This window comes from Eleutherodactylus coqui, chromosome 4, assembly GCF_035609145.1.
Source record: "Eleutherodactylus coqui strain aEleCoq1 chromosome 4, aEleCoq1.hap1, whole genome shotgun sequence".
Classification (NCBI taxonomy): Eukaryota; Metazoa; Chordata; class Amphibia; order Anura; family Eleutherodactylidae; genus Eleutherodactylus; species Eleutherodactylus coqui.
The window spans coordinates 138435159-138454886 of record NC_089840.1 but is presented as its reverse complement, the minus strand read 5'-3'; the positions used below and the strand labels follow the sequence as shown (position 1 = coordinate 138454886).

Below are 19728 nucleotides of genomic sequence, written 5' to 3'. Positions count from 1 at the left end.
GGCTGGCGTACCCCTCTCGGAAGGGTTCTGCAGATATTCACCTAGCACCAGGAGCCGGTTCTACCATGTAGCCAACATAATAGGTGTGATTGAGTAGTGCAAGTACATAAGTGGATATCATTGTAGAGTAGAAGATTCCCATATATCGGGATGCCATTGTGTGCTACAAGAAGCCAACATAATAAGGTGTCATTCTAAATTTCAACTACACACACAAGTTATCTAAAATCACAATTTATTGAGGAGTCCCACATTAAATTCTCCACCCTCAGTCTGGGATTTTGGAGAATACAAAGCACAAAAACGGACATACATTATTCCAGTTGTGAAAATGCTGCTTAGTTTTTTTTCCTCTTTTATCTATAACATGTAGTTCAAAGGATAAGGAGACCACTTTTAATGACATTTTATACACGTGGTGTTACATATGTGATGCATACATTCTCCTAGACAGCATGAGTATATCTGACACAGCTCCCAGAGAAACACTGTCCATGAACATTTATTCTAGTATCAGTGGTCAAAGTGCCATAACAAAAAGTAAAAGCAGTTGTACAGTGCTGGCTTATTGCAAGAGAGCACCGTATTAGGTTCGTGCTCCGTTCTCCTAAATGCGCACACACACACATACACAATTAAAAAGGCTGGTCTTCTCTCCTTTGCTGGCAGCACAAGAGTAGCGCTTCCTTCCGCCTACAGCGCCAGCAAAGAGTTGGAACAAGAACAAGTGAGACTGCACAGGAGACTGATTTGCAACCCGTATGTATTCAGAGGGAAATCTGTCCTCTCTGGAAGTAGATAGGGATAGCACACACTCAAATGTCCTGCTACAATAGAGGTCCCTTCTAGGACTGCAAAAAGTTCACCAAGCTCTTCACCACACTTCATCTTCTTGGTAAAGTAAAGGCTTAAATGAGATACAAAAAGGCTACCGGATATGCCACAGGCATATAAATGATCCCGCACTCCATTATTTGGGACAAATCATAGTAAGTCCATAAAGACACTTCATATCAATGAACTGCGTGTTCTTGTATTGCTGCAAAGTGCTCTGCTTCTTTTGCCAACAGACGTCCCCCCCTAACTCTTTGGCAGTTACCCAGCAGGAATCGCATGCTTTGTAAAGCAGTACCATGCATGAAGGTGTATTAAATACTGTCAAGTTTCAGGTCAGCTGAAGCTCGCACCGTCATTGCACATTGGGAATTAAAGCATCGCTGCTTCCGGAGGCTTCAGGATTTTTAGGAATACATTTTCCTTTGCTGGATCCATTAGTTACTTACATTGTTATTTATGGATCCGTATGATCGACAAAGACAATAAGACAAAAACAGTAGGTGCTAAAGCTGATGATTCATTACTCTATTGTACGGAGACCTCTGCCAAATCTAAAGAGTGCCATTTGTTTATTACCTTGGTCTTCAAAAAAAACTCTAAGAAAGGACTGCGAAGAGTAACATACGATAAGACGACTTCTTCAGCACAGGCAGGGGGTAACTAATGGGAGAACCGATCGGTGGATCCTATCTAGTGTTTTATTAGTCAATGTGCAATATGGATTATCACCTTCTTTAGGATGAATACTGATCAGGTTAGTGCCCAGGGTAAATCATCCATTTTATTTAGTCGGTCACAATTACAATCTTGGGTCACACTACTCTGTTACTCCCATTTATCTTGTTTACATGTATGCGGGTTAAGTACCCTGGCACTAAAGGGCTTCTTGGTTGGAGAATATATAGAAGACGCTGACAAGGATGTCCATTAATGGAACCTATGGCACCAAATTACTTAAGGCCCCTTCACACTGGATGACTGTTGGCCATATAAGTGCCCAACAGCCGATCCAGCAACTACTGCTCATGTGCTTTACTCAGGAGCGATAGTCGTTCAAGTAAATGGAGGCAGAGCAGTTGGCATCATTCCGACCGCCGCCCCCATTAGAAACAGGAGTCACTCAAACATGGAGCGATCCTGTTAACACGGAGCGAGAAGCCGCTCAGCAGTCATTCCGTTTCAGTGAAATGAAAAGGAATGACTAGCGACAACTCAGTGACTTCTGGCTCAGTGCCCTGCCTGTGGCCACATATACATGGGCCAATAGTCACCTGAAATCGCTCATTTTAGTGGTTATTCAGGTGACTATTGGCCAATGTAAAGGTACCTTTATAAAGAAATTGATAGTAACTTGTTTAGTCTCAGTCTTGCATGGGATTAATGGAACTAGTTTTGAATACAATGGAATGAAAAAAGAAGAGGAAAAAGAAAAAAAAAAAAAAGACAAATTTTCCACAAAGGGGAAACAATTTACCCATTCTACACAGATTAGATGTAGACAGGGTAAAAAATATATACCGATTCCTCCAAATGATGCTTTTATCACTCCAAGTGCAAAGGAGAGTTAACAGACTTCAAAAGCAAAAGAAAAAAAAGTCCCACGCAGGATCAATATGAATAAAGATCAAGAATCCATTCTACCTTTACAAGCGGTGCGGATTTATTATAGTGTGAATATAGAATGTTTTCTACCCTACGCTGCAAAAAATAATTTAAATCCTATCGATAATGACGGAGGAATCACCACTGGAATGTGATACATTTCCTGTACATTAGAGTAACAGAAATCTGCATATTATGTGCCCTTCGGAAACTCCTGTAAACGGTTCCTCTCCGATTGTGCCAGTTTCCGCTCCTCTCAGGTGAAGAGCGCTTCTGCTGCAAGCTTCATGTGATATGATGTATGCAACATACACAATACTACTAGTTACTGGAAAGCAGTTTAAGTGGAAACAATCTCAATGCATTCATTGTTAAGACTGGTTTTAGTGTTCTTTTTTAGTAACTCAGGAAATGCTTGCTTAGACGTACAGTAGCCCTTTGTGAATAAACATGAACAACCAACTTATATTGACAACAGTGGATATTTTGTTGCGACAGCTTAGAGTTTTTCCGTAGATGCGCCACTAATTGTCAAGACCAGAACACATTGATCCTACAGGGGACCAGTGAGAAAAAAAAAATAACTTTGTTTCCATTTGGTCCTGGACCCTTTGTAGATTTCGCCTTTTAGCCTTTAGTTTAGGGCTCGCTCTTCCATCAGCTTCCACATTTTCCTTAATAGAAGTCTGTATGTACATATAGAAGATTTCTAGCATAGAATTCACAGTGGTGGCCTTATGTCACCTGATTCACACGGGACAAGACTTGTCAGGGGGTTGCTGACCAGATGTTGATCCAACACCACCAGGTTGAGGGGGGTTGGATTTGGGGAACATAGCTGGTTTGGGACGTGTAGCTGGAGGCCTAGAAGGGGGTAGGCGTACGGATTTAGCAGTACGGAACGAACAAGTGATGTCGCTAGCAGAACTAGAGCTTCGCTGAAAACCAGGCTCTTGGTCCCGCAGGGACTGAGCATGAAGAGGGCTAGAAGGCTCAGAATTTGGAGCGGCCACAGGTGAAGTCTTTAGGGGCTCAAGGGTGTCCAGCACCACATCCGGGGCATGTTTCGCACTGCTTTGGCGCTCAAGCTCCCGTAGCTCATTGAGTGCAGAGTTCATTGTTGCTTCAATATCCTGAAAATAAATAAAATACAAGAAATAAACATTTGGACTTCATTCCTCCGAAGGGCGTGCACATAGAAATTATTACATTGTATTTACCATAGCGAAATTAGTTTAATTGTACCATATTTTTTGTCAAAATGGAGATTATTGCAATAATTAGGTGAAGTATGTCATGAACTGACAACTGAATACTTGCAATATCTCTCTACACCCACTGATCTAGATTATTGACCTCTGTCGATAATAAAAATCAGTGGGTTATTTTATGCCCAATTCATGTGATCCAGAAAAAAAATCTGCATTGAATTACTGTGTTGTAAATTTCCAAATTCACAGTATGTTCACCCCTGGTGCAGATCCCACAATAAGAAGCTACAAATTAGCTCCTTTGAACTCAGATGGAGCTAATCGGTATACACATCTGCAAGCCAAAACGTTAATTCGGTTTTCACTAGTATTTTATGACAGCACTAAGGAGAGATTGTTCATTGACCTTCTAGGAACAGGAGATGCAAAATGCACCTCCCTACTCTACCCAGTGACCTCTACATTACAATATTGACAGGAACATAATGCCCTAAAGAATGTATTATCACAGTAAAGGGGAGGCATTAATGGGTGATATCATGGAAGACTCCTGAAAACTCCTGAGAGCTAACAGACCAAAATAACAAAGGAAGGAGGAGGAGGGTGGGGGTGACTGCATGAAAATTTTTTCCCCCCAAAAGGCTAAATGCTTGAAAGCAACATCATCAATCCTGTAGTGCCTAGAGAAGGTGTAAGGGCTGGGCTTTCAACCAAGGAGACTGCCATAGCCCTGGATGGATGGGCCTTAATTTCTTTGGGAATGGTTTGTTGAGAGTTTTGTAGGCTTCTCCAATCGCCAGCTTCAGCTATCTGGAAATTATAGGGTGTTTTTTTTAACACTTCCCTTTATGTGGGCCATGAAACTGGGTAAAAAGATTCTGATTAAATCTTCAAGATTTAGTAAAACTATATGTATGTTACCATGTGACATCTCCAATTAACCAAGCAACAGAGTTTAGCTTCCTTGTTATTACAGGTTTGTCACAAAACAATGGCCAGATGAGGTCTGGAGACTGGTCAAAGTCGTAAACAACCATTGGTTAAAAGGATGGTTCTCTTTTTAGGACGATTCTATCATCAGAAATAATCACATAGATAGCACCTTAGTATCGCCCACCTTATGAGCACAGGTTTTAGCCACAAGAAAGACTGATGACAGTAAGTAGTCTCAGAGTTGTTTCAACCAAGGGTTCAAAGGGTGGCTCCATAAGTTCTGTCAAAACTGAATTAAGTTTGAAGGGGGATATCAATGTTTTTATGGAATGGTCAAGGCACCAATAGGCTTTAATAAACATTTGAATTCAGAGATTTTCTGAGAGTTAAGCGGCAAAGAAACTACTGGGTACTGCAAGATGAATTTTCAGGGTACTGGAACAGAGACCTTTAGTTGGACTATAATGGAGGAAGTCCAGAATCTGGGGACTGTTAGGATTCAATAGGTCTGGTTGATCGGGTTTACATAAGGATAAAAACCTTTTCCAAATGCTTAAGTATATGGAGGATGCAACTTCTTGACTGGTAGGTAGCAATTACCTGGTCTGCTACATTTTTCTACTTATGATTGACTCTTCAGGATCCACGCTGCTATATAGAAGATTTTTATTTTCGGCAGTGAACTGGACCCTGCATGAACAGATCTGTTTAAATTGGAACAATTCAAGGGTTTTCTAGGGCCAGGTCTTTAGGTACACTGAAGCAACTCTTCTTGGGTTATGGAGATGCGATGAGCACCACCCAAAACCTCTGAGACTTGATCTTGGACAGCACTCAAGGGAATGGAGGGAAATCATAAGCCAGTCTGAAGTTCCAGTTTTGCACAAATGCTTCAGCAGCTAATGGATTATCACCTCCGGGGTTTAGGGAGAAAAAGTTTCTGGTTTACCATTTCTGTCTTGTAGCAAAATAGATCAATGCATGGAAGACCCCATTTGTTGGCTATGAGAGAGTACGCTTGACCATTTGGGGGTTATTCCCACCTGGGTCTAGATATTTGAAGCTTTAAACTTCCACCACTCTATTCTCCGCTCTCTTCAGGTATTTGGTCCTGAGAGAAAGAGTATTCTTTTCTGCCAACCTGAAATAAGAGTAGAAAGATTCTGTAGCAGTTTGTGTCGGTTGCCACTTTGAGGTTTCAGGAAAGCTACAGTCGTGTAATTTGTGCTAACGTTTTAGGAAGAGGTGGAAAATATGCAAAATAAGAATGTTTTCAAAAATAAAAATTCTAATGGTTTTTGGTCAATTAACAAAATGCAAAGCAAATGAATACAAGAGAAATGTAAATAAAATTGATATTTGGTGTGACTGCCCTTTGCCTTCAAAACAACATCAGTTCTACTAGGTACATTTGCTTAAGGAACTCAGCAGGCAGGTTATTCCAGACACCTAGGAGATCTAAGCACAGATCTTCTGTGGATGTCAATTCACTCAAATCCTTCTGTCTCTTCATGTAATCCCAGACGGACTGGATGATGATATAAAGGGCTCCGTGGGGCCATATCACTACTTCCAGGACCCCCTGTACTTCTTTATACTAAAGATCATTATTAATGACAATGGCTGGATGTTTGGAGTTGCTGTCCTGCTGCAGAACACAGCTTACCTTAGCTCCCTTGATAAAGCCTGTGTGTGAAACATGTTGGGAAGGCATGTGTTACATATTTTTTAGATTAGGTCTAGGGATGGCTCTACTATGCAAAAAATAATTATAGGTTAGCTAGGCGTTGAGGCAGTCGTTTGTGGTCTGACAGACCTCTCTGACATCCCCAGCCTCTGTCACAACTGTAATTGATGCATAATCAGCACAGCAGTTTACTGGGAGATTATAATAAGACTGCTTAAATAGCACCTCTATTAACAGACACCCTGGGCATCCCATTATTGGTTGCCAACAGTTACATCATTTCCCCAAACACTGCATGTGTGAATATATTATTGGCTAAAGATTTCTGCCCTTACAGCCTGCCTAGAATATATATTTATTTCACTCATGGATTCACTAAGGATTTAGTTCAGCCACCTATTCCTTAATTTTAAGTATCTTTATTTGTTTTGAGCACATATATGTCAATTAAGTATATAATTTTATATCATTCTCTTTTGGAAGGGTATAACTATTAGGCTAAATTTTTGCCTTTGTCAAGTGTACCCTGGTGCTGCTCCCTTTCTATACCATTCTGCTACAGAATAAATCTGGAGTCAGATGCCATTTAATAAAAAAGCAAAACAAAAACATTTTTCCACACCTGCCTAAAACTTTCACACAGTACTGTATGTTTGTTGTAGATTAGATAAATTCTAGTTTTCATGGCTTTTGAGACTGCCTTACTTTCTCTGAAATTGGAAGATTGATGTCTAATGTACTGTGGCCACGTCCCATGAAAATAAGAATTCTTCACTCAGAGATGCAAGCACACTAGGTTGGGGAGCCTTTTTATAGTGGCTGGATGCCAACAAAAACACCTCAACGGAGGTTTCTGTCTTGTGTCCCCCAGAAACAAGTGTTACTTCTCTTGTTAGTGTTATCCTCTTGTCTAGGGAAAGAACTGATCCGTTCCAGGATTTGAGGAATAACTTTTGCAAGACTCTTGAATGAAGCCGACTCTAGGCTACTGCAGATATACAGGATGTCCTGAGACCCAGGATCGGTATTAGCCTTTCTCAGTGAACAACTGGATTTCTTTTGGATATTAGTATTTTCTTCCGGATTGCTTTCTTCTTTTCTTATTGGAAAAAGTACTTTGGATTTTTGAATCTAGTTATCTCCCTGGAAAAACTTTCCTTTGGGATGGCACTAGGTCTGACTTGTCTACATATAGAATCCACCTCAGCTGCTGACGCAGAGAAAACATGTCTGGACATGACCGTTGAGTATTGCAGATGATTCTGCTATGGGAAGGGGAAGACCGATTCCTTTGGGCCCGAGGTAATGTGATGGCCACCTCTGCCATTGCTTTTATAAAAATGTGTGTGCTGCCAGAATTCTAAAGAGTAGGGCAAAAAAATGGAAGCGGAGAAGCTTGTCCTCTGCTCTTATTGAAAATATTAGGAATTTTGGCATGTTGGGTAAATTAGTAGATGGTAAAATTTGATTGTCCTCAGCAAAAGAAACCAAAGTAATCTTGTAGATCTCATACCTTTTAATAACTAACTAAAAGACATGATGTTATAGCGAGCTTTCAAACCTACTTAGGGTTTATCCTCAGGCTTATTGGTGTTTGGCGGTCACCAGGCCTGTGTATTATTACTGCTACAGATTTCTCATACTCTCCAGTAATGCATGTAGCCACCTCCGATATTAATTCCAGTCCTGAGATTGTCAAAGAGGGTTATAAACTTGTACTCCCAGATTCTTCTATGACATTGAGATTTAAAGTTGCTGTTTAATATAGTAACTTTCATGAGTTCTATGTCGTGTTCACGACTAGAAAAATGCTCAGCCTCAGGTAATTCTGTTTTCCTCTGTTTAATTGTGTGGCGATGAGAGCTCATCCTCGCTTTCAGTTTTTGTCCTGTTTCTCCAACATAAAGCCCCCTCAACAGGACATTTACTGCACAGGATCAGGTGCACAACATCGGCCGTAGAACATGTGAATGTCCAAGGGACCTTGTAGTCCTGCTGCGTGTTGGGGATTTGTATCCTGTCTGCAGTCAGTATATGTGAGCAGGTCTTGCAGCTCATTATATTACAGGGATAAGTTCATTTTTGTGTGTCAGAGGGCAAAGCACTTCTGATTATACAGTTCCTCAAATTTGAAGGTTACCTGTAACACAGAAGGGGAGGGTCTGGGAATACGGGTTTCAGACGGTCATCCATAAGACTGGATGTAAATTCTCGTACTGCAGTGAGAGCGCACATAGTATGTGGCTCTGGCCGGCCCCATCCGTGTGTCATCCTGGACTCAGACACTGAGGTATGGTTGGCTGGAGGGAACTGCAGAAGGGGCAACAGGGGAGCTAGCCATTAGGGAGGGCTCAACCCAGGCCAAAGCAGACATGAGGAGCGATGTGTCCAGAGAATCCCTGTGAAAATATTCTTTCCGGTATGGAAGGTACCACAGGTGTCAGCAAGCCCATAATCCCGCTGAGGTCGATTGGGCAAGGAGGAGACGAGACTATGACGCCTAGCCACAGCCTTTGAGAGTGGGGGGAGGACGTGCTATGCAGCCAGCCACACAAAGACTGCCTCCCAGTCACTGCCATTGACCGCAAAGAACGCTGTATGGCGGTAAACTGCAGGCCGCTACCACAGAAAAGCACTGGGGCATTAAACATATTCATAGGTCGCACAGTGGCAAAATGCATCTGGCACGCAGCGGCAGATATTCCAGACCACGCGGATGCTAAACATACATGCCTCTAAACAAACAGCAGAGGCAATATAAACTTGCCCTGCAAAAATAAACATGCCAGACCGCGGCAATAAAAAACCTTGTCATGTGGCGGTGGCAACATGTAGGCCTGGGGCCGGCCATATAAGCATGGCAGCCGATGGCCAAAGTAAACCAGCCACGCAGCGGCAGCAAGAACAACATGGCGGCTGCTCTGACACCTTCCCCGCTTACTGGCTACCACCCAGCCACACCTGCTCAGCCTATAGTAGGTCCAGAACCGGGACCTAGATTTTTTTTCTCCTTTTTTTATTTAAAACGCGCCCTCCAGTACCAAAGGGGGGGGGGGGCGCAGCCAAAGCGCACGCGGCCCTAGGCGTACACTGCACCTCACTAGACTTCCGCAGTTGCAAAACTGCGGGCGTGTCAGATTAGGCCCAGAATCCTCAGGCTAGATTTACAGCAGTGTCAGCCGACTAGTAACGAGCGAGGTGGAGCAGCAGCACCGCCACTGCCCGTGGAGGTCTCCGACTCACCATGAGGGCCATTAAGAGGCCAAGGCGAAGCAGCGAGAATGGGGTCTGGTAGGCCCGAAAAACCGGGGCCCACAGTAACGGTCGAGGCCAGTCCCGCAGTGGCGAGAACACTAAACAGTCGAGTCGTGCGATCAAATGTGGCCATTCCCTTGCTGCCAAGTGGCGGCCAATACACGTGTCCGCCTCCATGGCGGCCAATACATGCGTCCGCCGACATGGCCCCAGATTTGAGCGGCCGCCACGATGGCGGCAGGTACACGCGACTGCCGCAATGACGGTAAATATGAACGACCACTGCAGTGGCGATAATTATAAGCAGCCAGCGCAATTGCGGCAATACAAGGCAAATAAGAAGCTGCTTTACGGAGGCAGAAAAAAAAAAATCAGCCGCCTATGGTGGCCGAGCAGGTAGAAACAAAACATTTTTACACAGGCCACATAGCAGCAAAATACCCATGCCGCATGGCGCAAAAAAACACAATGGCAGGCCAGTGACACAGGAGGGGGATCCTGTTATGGTGGCAGGGCAGCAAGGTGAGAATACTCACCTACTAACTTATCTATTCTGCCATTCCTGATGCTGGGAGATGCTCCCTCATCTCCAGCAGTGAGCCCCATCTGCTTGCGGTCCTTTGGAGAGGATGGGTGTGCTCCAGAATGGGGACACTTTGGCTGGCGGGTCACTATCAAGCAAAGTTTATGTGCCCCCTTTTCTTCTTGGAGGACAGGCACTTGCTGTCTGCCCTCCTCATGGGGAATAGGGAGAGTTTGGCCTGCCCTGTTGCCCACATTCCTGTATTCCTGAAGGATCTTGATTGAAGACGTCTGCCTCCTAGACACGAAGTTTATGCCTGCAGGAGGGGTATAGCTAGTGGGAGGAGCTAACACTTTTCATGCTTCGTGTTGCCTCCTAGTGGCAGAAGCTATACCCAAAGCCTTGCTGTGTCCTTCAATGATACAGATGAGAAATTAAGCGTATAACCTGGTGCCACGGTGTAAACCAGCTTAGTAGCAGGACAACATGCATGTTTTAAGCAGAATTGAGTGATTTGCCAAAAAGTCAAATACTTCATTTAATCGCAGCGCACCTGTTATGCAAAGAGATTGCGCCATTACAGCTCCGAGTAAAGATATCACTGGTAACACCCAGCCTCTTCAGCCTCTCGCTGCCTCCGCATTTCCTTCTGTCATCAGTATTCGCAGCTCTGAAATCTCCCATATGCACCGTGCATCTGTGCTGGAGAAGCATGGTGCATGCTGGAGATTTCAGCACTGCGAGGGCCAATGTAGGAAGGAAAGCAGCTGGCGGCGAAAGGCTGGGTTTTACCAGTGAGGTTGTTGTAATGGCCCCAACTCTTTGCTTTAAGGTGATGTATTTGCATAATAGGTGCGTTACAATGAAAGAGTGTGGCTTTTTGGCAAATCACTCAGTTCCACTTAAAACATGCATGTTGTCCTGCTGCTATGCCGACATACACTGTGGTGCCAGTTTATATTTTCTGCTGATACGTTCCCTTTAAATAGACATATTATATAACTTGTTCTCACACAGATTAATCAAGTCTGGACTATTCAACTAGTTTAGACAAACATGAAACTGGTTTTGAGAACTGGTTTGGTCGCCGCTATGTTGTAACCCTGCTTCCACTCTTAATCGCTGACTGTAGGCCAGATCAACATTACCAGGAACAAAACAGCAACTCAAGTGGAGATTAAACAGTAGTAACCTGAGCAATAACTTCTGGGTCCAGCGGGCGATGATTATTGAAGCTTTTAGACCTGCCGGCGGCCATTGCTTTACGTATCTGAGGACTGTCCATCCTGTTCTTGAGAGAGGAGTGTCGGCTGATGCTGCTGACGGTGCCATGTCCGCTGATAGAGCAACGATCCGGAGCTTCTCTGGAGAACGTCTGGCTCATGACAGGCTGAGATGTTGGCCGGACAGTCGCTCCTGGTGAAGCCGGTTCTGAAGTGTCCGAGCTGGAAACACTATCGCTCTGTCTAAATGGTCTCCGGATGCTGCCGGACTCGGGTCTTTTTCTCTGCCTAAAAAAAAGGAGGAACATCCTGTTACATAAAATCTTTAATAGCACACAATCAAAAAAGTAACTCATATAGTGCGGTCTCCACGTCACGGCCTTCTTCTCTTTAGAGAAAGCACTGGCGTGGAGCTGATGATAGATGAGGGAACTATGTGATCAGCAATCCCAAGAGATCACATCTGTTAAAGTCAAGACCGCGGGCTGAATCCGGCCCACCACGTCATTTTATGTGGCCCGCGATGAGGTCTGGATGTAAAAGGGCCGGCTCTCCACTTTCTCTGGAGATGCAGCCAGTGCTTGGCAGAGTGGACGCTGCCGGCACAGGGAGTGGATACCATCTTGGATTCTGAGCTCTGTGGCACCTCCACATCGCTCTGTTCAGCATCTCAAAGGTGGTGGCATCCCTCTGCCAGCCCTACTTAGCACCCAAGCCACCCACCAAGGTAGGAAGCTTGGTGCTAAAGACGTGGAAGGAGAGAAACCCATCATAAATGTAGAGACCTCCATAGCCACGTGAAGGAGGAGGTACATTTAGGGCTCAGCCACACAAGCATATGAAGTTCGCAAACGAATACTGTGTATATTCACGACACATTTGGACCATCTTGCATTTTTTTTTTGTGCACATGCTTGTATTTGCTGCTTTTTTCACACGTGCAAGAAAACCCGCAAGAAGGTCCTATATATTTCTCCTTCCTTCATGCGCAAGTACACATGCGTTTGGCATGTTTGCTGACTATTTACACAATCCCATTGACTTTTATGGGCAATTTCGGTCTATAACACTGACCAAAATAGGAAATTGCACCTTTTTCCCACGTGCCTAAAATACACATGTGAAAAATGCATAGCGGAATACCCCAATGCAAATCAATGGTGTTTAAGCTGTGCGTTGGATGTGTGTAATACAGTACCAGTGTGAATGAGCCCGTTTAACCGGTCCTTTGAAGGCAACCAGAATGCTGGCATTGCACCCTTCACAAGTGGTAATGATCAGGGTTGAGTTGAGTTTATTACCATCACCTAAAAAATAGCAATGGTTTATGAAAGTCCGTATTCTGCAATGGTTAAAGGTTGCATTATGCCCAGTAGCAGATTGGGAACGTTCACATTTGCCCTATGGATTCGGTTTTCCTGTTCCATTATGGGAGTAGAACAGAACCGTCGGGGTGAAAGGATCCATCTAATCACAAAACCACATGGCACTGAATGGACCTCATTGACCATAGTGGGAGATATTCGGTTTATGTCCGGGCGTTCAGCATTTTACAGGACGAATTAGCACGGCATTCAGCGCTATTTCATACTGTATAGTAACAGAACGTAGGCCCAGAACGAAGAAAAAAAACTACTAAACTATTACAATGTAGGTTACAAAGGTTTAACATCCAAAATGGTAACTCTGTAAAATGTTACTGCTGAGCCCTACTATAAGAATAAGCATCGAGCGTATATACAATACACATTCATATATTTGTACAGAACCTTTTGGAAAAGTTACATTCCATTGCACAATCAGAAGTAGAGTCTTCCAGAAACTACCATCACCTGCACAAGCAGTGCCATACAGTGCCCATAGAATGCCTCTCTAATACAGAAATAACAAGTCCTAAATAATGTCATATAGTGTCCCAATACTTCCACCATACAATGCCTAAAAAAGGGTTTTCCAGGCAGCACCTGCAGTCAGCCCTGGCATACACAGTGTCGGAGTGGAAGCCGCTCCTCCGACCGCTGTGTAGTGGCCGGCGCTTGTAATTGTATCATCTGGAAAACTCCTTTATCATGGCTCAGGCACTTAGTCTTCAGGCTTCGGTGGTTTGGTGTAAACGGACCACTAGGGTCATTCACAGTCTAACGAATTATCGAACGAATGATGTCAGAGTTTATACAGCACATACACCGTTGGCTCATTCAAATGAGAAATCATTCAGTCGTTCACATTCCCTGCATTAGCGAGAGGGAATGATTGATCGGTATTTAAACTGAATGATAAGTAAAATAGTGCTTGCATAAAATGGGCGAACGAAAAGTGAACAATTTTTCGTTAATTTTCGCTGGTTACAACAAATGTTTTTTTGTACGATAATCATTCCATATAAAATGGGCCTTAGAGCTTATTAACATGAGCGTATATTGTCCGGTGTTTTCACAGCTGGCTGATATACGCTTCCATCTGAGCAGTTCCCCACTTCCTTGCACCTCACCGACTCTCTGCCTCTCTCCTCCCCTCCGAGCGGTTTGCAATGGGAGTGGGCGGGGCGGAGATAAGCTACCGCCCCTTGTCCATAGCCAGCAATGGAAGTGGGCAGGACAGAAAGGAGCTTAGTTCCACCCCTATCCCGAGCTCTCCCACTGCAAACGCCGGAGTGGAGGAGAGAAGCAGAGAGCTGGTGAGGGGGAGGAAAGGGGGAACTGTTTAGATGGAAGCGTATATCATCCGGTTGTGAAAATGCCGGCCGATATACGCTCGTGCAAATAAGCCCTTAAAAAATATGGTGGAAGCACGGGTGAGGTGTGTGGGGGGTGGGGTGGGGGGTGGGAGTACTACTGTGATATAATGCAACCATCTCTAAACTGTTGTAACGATGGTAAACTCCAGCACCAGAAGTAGAATAAAAACTTCATGCTTTATTGGTAAACTGGTTTAAAGCCTCACGGTGTGCAGACCATAAAAACACGAACTTGATTCGTTTCCAACTCAATTTGGGTCCTTAATGATAACTTAATTCTTTAAATTGTGCCTATGTTGGCTCCCGCTCATAAAAAGAGCTGTTCGCATGATTACAGTTCACAATGAAGGTCTCTACAGGTGGCTCCAAACTGGGACATAACTAAGACGCATCTCTTCTTGTGTGCACGGACGGGCCATTCTTAGCCCACGTTTTTACCACTTTATGGCTGACTAAACGTTAGAAGTATGGATGCTTGTACGAGTTACAAATGTGAAGCACTTCAAGCATGTAAGAATAATCACAACATTTGTCTAAAGGCAGCTGAAATGAATTTTCTGCATATTTGGAGAGTTTGTGGGCACGCCATGTGCTGCTGCTCTCATGCATGAAACTTTAGATGATCACTGCACAGAATGAAGATATTAAAGAGCTCACAGTATATTTAATAGCGTAGAAAATACTGCCATCCATCTGAATGATCAGAACACTTCGTCTGCAATGGCTGTCAGCTTAAATGGGTTTTCCAGGCTGTGCACGCAGGAGAGTAAGCTGCTGCTCTGATCCTTATGTAGCGGCCGACGCTTGTAACTGCAGGCGCAGCTCGCATTGAAATTTGTTGTAATTGCAGGCTGGGTCCCATTGATTTCAATGAGAGCTGCACCTGCAATTATAAGCACCGGCCTTTACAGGGGGGGGGGGGGGGGGTCGGAGCATCTGCTTCTTCACCATCCCCTATGTATAGTTAGAGCTCTGTACTTTATTAGTCAAAACAGAAATATTGGGGTACAGTGCGCTGGAGTAAAATACATTACATTTATAAGGATACATGTGCCTCAAACTGAAAACTATGCTGGTTATGAGTTGATGCCAATCTCCACTATAATTTATGCCATTTGATCTTGTAATTTATAGTAAATCCGATGGGCTTTGGGAGGTCATGCCTCCTACTAAGTCCCACCCTTCTCTTGCCACTGTTCAAAAGTGGTGGAAAATAAGGAAAAAGTCACATTTCTTTTTTAAATATGGTACGTGCTAAAATTTGAGACTTTTTTTAGGCAGGAAATTGGCATATAAGTTTGATAAATTCGTCCCACTGTACTATTAGACTACCAGCATGAAAGAATATACCAGACCCAGCTATGACCACTGCATTCATGAGGTGGGTGCACCCCTCGCCCCTCTCTGTGATGTAGCCTTTTAATGCCACGGAAAGTGGGAGGTGGATGAGATATTCAGCTGACAGATCCTCTCTACCGAGGCTACAAATATTACAATCAAACAACCGTTCCATTATAAGAACATTATTCTTGAAACTGCATACATGATAAACTCTGAACATTTCTCGCTCGAAGAATCAGTCTGTACTCCAATACGGAGCCAACGTTTGCTCTGCAGTTTGACTAAAGTTAAATGCGGCAACTTTAACAGTCATTCTCATACAAGCCCATAAGACTTTCCAACTAATGAAATGTAGTAACATTGGTGAGATTGGAGGTTTTCTTCTGCTTGACCGGAGCCCCAGATCACTTCAAGTTGCTGCAGATTTCTTTTAACCCCTTACAGACCAAGCACCATAAACTTATAGTGCTTGGTCCTGGGCAATGTAGTGGGAGCAGGTTGGGCTCTTGGCTGTTACTCACTTGCAGACTATATAGCGCTCACTGAGCACTATGTTCTGAATTGAGAAAGCGGAGGTGTCACTTCTGCTACTCAACCCAGCGATCAAATGACTGCAGGGTGCCCCCTGCCATAGCAAAACTGCAGACGCAGATCAGCTCTGTCACTACAGGGGGGATGTTTTCTACTGTAAACGGGGCTCCTATGGATGCTGCTCTTATAAACGCCCCAGTTACAGTAGAAAGGTCTGAAATCGAAAAAAAATGACATCATGGAGGGCATAGATAGTAGAAAAAAAAAGTTACACAAATAAGTTTAAAAAAAATTACAGAATAAAATAAAAACTATATATAAAAAAGAAAAATGACTCAATGCCGACACCAACCAAAACAGTCGTCATATGCGCCTTGTAATCCGAGACTATACAAATTATAAATACCTCTAATAAAATTAAAAAGAAAAAATGGCTCTATATGTCATGGGAAAAAAAACCCAGCAAAAATAATTATGGTAGCTGAAGAAAATAAAATAGGGCAGTAAAAAGGGTTTGTTCCTATAGGACCAACACCCTGGTCCTTAAGGGGTTAATGGTCACTTCAAGATGTTTCCTGGGGTTTCACACTGATAGCCTATTCTTAAAGTGAAATCCACTCTTGAATACAAGTTCGATATCATGCAAAGGTGTAATATACAGTTAGTTGTCAGACCTCCCTTTTTCTAACACATAAGGTTACCTGCAGCCCCCAGTAGAGGGAGTCTAGAAGCGCACTGCAAACTGTGGTACACTAACCTCAACAGAGAGAGTATACAGTAGGTTCCCAATAATGGGACCCCACCAATCACACATTATGGACTACTGAGAGGACAAGCCAGAAATACAAAATAAAACATCTCCAGTTATATGAGGTTTACAAGAGTTAATAGTGAAGTCAATGCTTGATGAACGATTCATGCTCTTATTTCCAGGTCTTACTTGTTTATGTTAGCGAGGTAAATGTCAGCCACGTGGCCCCCTGTGGGGCAGCTGAGACTCGCTCTAGCCGTGACCTTCTCCTCCACCAGTGGCTCAGATGTCTGCTCTGGGTCAGATCTCGGACTGGATCTCTCGCTAGGGGAGTCATCACTGTCAGGAAGGAGAATATATTACTTTAATTGGTTTCAAATTACTGCATTAATTATTACCAAATCAATAAAGTTTTTACTGATTAGGTAACAAAGAAACAATACAGGGAGTCTGTAGAGCAGTCAGATGAGTATATATGCGAGCACATACCTTCCCGTAGCCGGTACTCGTCTGCTGAATGTAATGCTGTTGGGATGGGATCCTGTGCGGAGGACAACGCCTGTCAGTTTGCAAAATTATTTAGAAAGAAGTACAGGTCAGGTTTACAAAAACAACTTTTCTGCCAGTCTTGCTAAAATGCATCTGCCTGGGCTCTGCTACATCTCAAAATTAATGAGCAGCGTTATTCCATTAGACACTAAGCAGAAAACCAAATAGAAGCGTAATGTAACATTCTTATAAATACTTTTCATCAAATTGGTCCCTCAAACTAGAGCTGAATTTTGTTTCCTAGGGCAAAATGACTTGGCCCCACCCCCTTGACACGTTCACGACACTAGGGCCATTTCCCCACTGCAGCTCCCCTATAGAGGGAAGTTTTGCTTAGCTTATCACCCAAAAGCAAAAGGTGAAGGAATCTAAACAGGACTTGGCCACATATCCAGGGACCCTACAACAGTCACTTAGGCTGCCTTTATAGTATTTACAGCTTTGTACTTACCGTCTTCTGTGCTGTGCATCTCCGATGTCATATCTAATACTGAGTCTTCAGCTGAGATAGGTTCGCTATGTGAACTCTCACTATAGACCAAAAGGTATATAAAGAGAAGGGAGAAAAAAAAAAAAAAAAAAGAGAGTTAAAAAGAAGTCAGCAAGAGGAAAAATGGAATAGATTATCTATTAATTTCAAATATCAGATTTGAATGTATAAGAGGATTTATGTGCTTACTGTAAAATCTCATTAAAGGACACAAAAACAATTGGAATAGGCTGCTATCACTAGGAGGCGCGACACTAAGGGCAAAAAAATAAGCTCCTCTTAAGCAGGCTATACCTGCCTACAGGCATTGAGCTACAAAGTTTGTACCCCCACAGAAGGAGAAGCCTAGAAAAGAACAACTAATCTAACAGATGTCAGAACACCAGCCTGGTAATACACTGCACAGGAAGCACCCAACGAATGGGTAGAGTATGCCATGATCTCGAAGGGAGGATCCTGTCCCTCCACTTAGTACGCATGGAGGATGGCCGAGCGGAACCACTGAGAGATAGTCCCCCTGGAAGCCAGCAACTCCTTGTGTCTACTGCCTTGGAGGATGAAGAGAGAATCTGAGTGTCTGAAAGAACATGTGACTGATAAGCAAGGTCAAATGGCCCTTAACAAATCCAACTTATAAGGGCCTTCTTGCTGGGGTAGGTAGGAGAAGGAAAGACACAATGTCCTTGAGGTAAAACACAGTAATGCTATCAGGAGAAACCATGGAACATGATGCAAATTAACCCGTCCTGATGAAAGCTCAAAAAAACGGGACAACAAGAAAGAGCTGGCAACTCCGAGACTCTCCTGATGGACATCATTGCGAAAGTTGCTTTTCTTTTCTGTTGCAAAGACACCTCCCGTGAAGGCTCAAAGGGAGAAAAAACAAAACTTTTGAGCCTCGAAAACCCGGTTAAGACCCCATAGTGGAGTAGGGGATCTGTACAGTGGGACTGTGTGTGCTACTCCCTGGAGGAAGGTCTTGACATCGTGTATGTTAAAAAAAAAAAAAACAGACAAAGCTGATACTTGGCGCTTCAAGGAGTTGAGGGCAAGGCTCGCATCCAAACCTGACCAGAGAAAAGAGAATAGTCGGGAGAGATGGGTTACTCCTTGCACAACTGAAAAAAAAGGTCTTCGAAGTCTTGTGCTAAATACGGAAAGAAGAAGAGTGCCTCTGTTGCCTGCTGACTTCCCCTAAAAAACGATTGGACTTTAGGACTGCGACTTCAACAGCCACACTTAAATTGAGAGACCATCAAGTCAAGTGGAAGAGAGGGTCCTGAGAAAGGAGATCTGAGTGATCTGGAAAAGGCCATGGAGCATCTGCGAGTAGATTGAGCACATCTGCGTACCACATGCGTCTGAGATAGTCAGCGGCCAGAAAGAAGACTGGAACTTCTTCTGCTATGATTTTCCTGAATGTCCATGGCAGAAGAGGAAGTGGTGGAAAGAGGTAAGGAAGTGAGAAGGGGGTCAATAGGATCACGAGAGCATTGGTAGTCACTATGAGGGGATTGCAGGCTCTGGAAACGAATTGTGGAATCTTGTAGTTCAGACGAGAGAGCAGAATATTGATGTCCAGAGATACCCGACGCAGGCAGATAGTAGAGAGGACTTCCAGATGAAGGGACCACTACTAGCTTGCTGTCCATTTTTCCACCCCAAGAATGCTAACTGCGGGGATTAAGGGGACATGGCTTTCTGCCCAGGAGATAATCTGGGCTGCCTTCTGCATGACAGCTCTGTTACGTGCGCCGCCTGGTGACTGATGCAAGCCATGACTGTCTCGCACAGAAATAGGACATGCCACGATTTGTTTACCGCCCAAGTTTTCATGCGGTCAAATAGCGGCTGTCTGCACAGGATTGCATTATCTAATGCAATCCTACGGCAGCGGGCATGGGCAGAAATTCTGCGGGAAATCCCGCCGCAGAATTTCCGCCCATGTGCATTTGGCCATACTATGATACTTACTATGATAAGACTGGCTCAACTTAAAGCAAACCTATCACCAATTATAAGCACCATATACTAAGCTGTTATAGTAACAGATGAGGT

General features: G+C 43.8%; 1 protein-coding gene across 3 annotated transcripts in view; it reads right to left on the bottom strand.

Moving 5' to 3' along the window:
- Window positions 1-218: 218 nt before the first annotated feature.
- SRGAP2 (SLIT-ROBO Rho GTPase activating protein 2) overlaps window positions 219-19728 on the bottom strand; it is a 143822-nt gene continuing 124312 nt past the window's right edge. For 2 of the 3 annotated variants that reach the window (XM_066600191.1, XM_066600192.1), the window contains exons 19-23: window positions 17632-17711; window positions 17121-17190; window positions 16821-16970; window positions 11241-11559; window positions 219-3572 (exon numbers count right to left, since the gene is read on the bottom strand). In XM_066600191.1, coding sequence (XP_066456288.1) covers window positions 3189-3572; window positions 11241-11559; window positions 16821-16970; window positions 17121-17190; window positions 17632-17711 — 1003 coding nt within the window. In that variant the 3' untranslated portion in view covers window positions 219-3188. The remainder of the gene's footprint in view (window positions 3573-11240; window positions 11560-16820; window positions 16971-17120; window positions 17191-17631; window positions 17712-19728) is intronic. The other variant, XM_066600193.1, reaches the window with a different exon arrangement.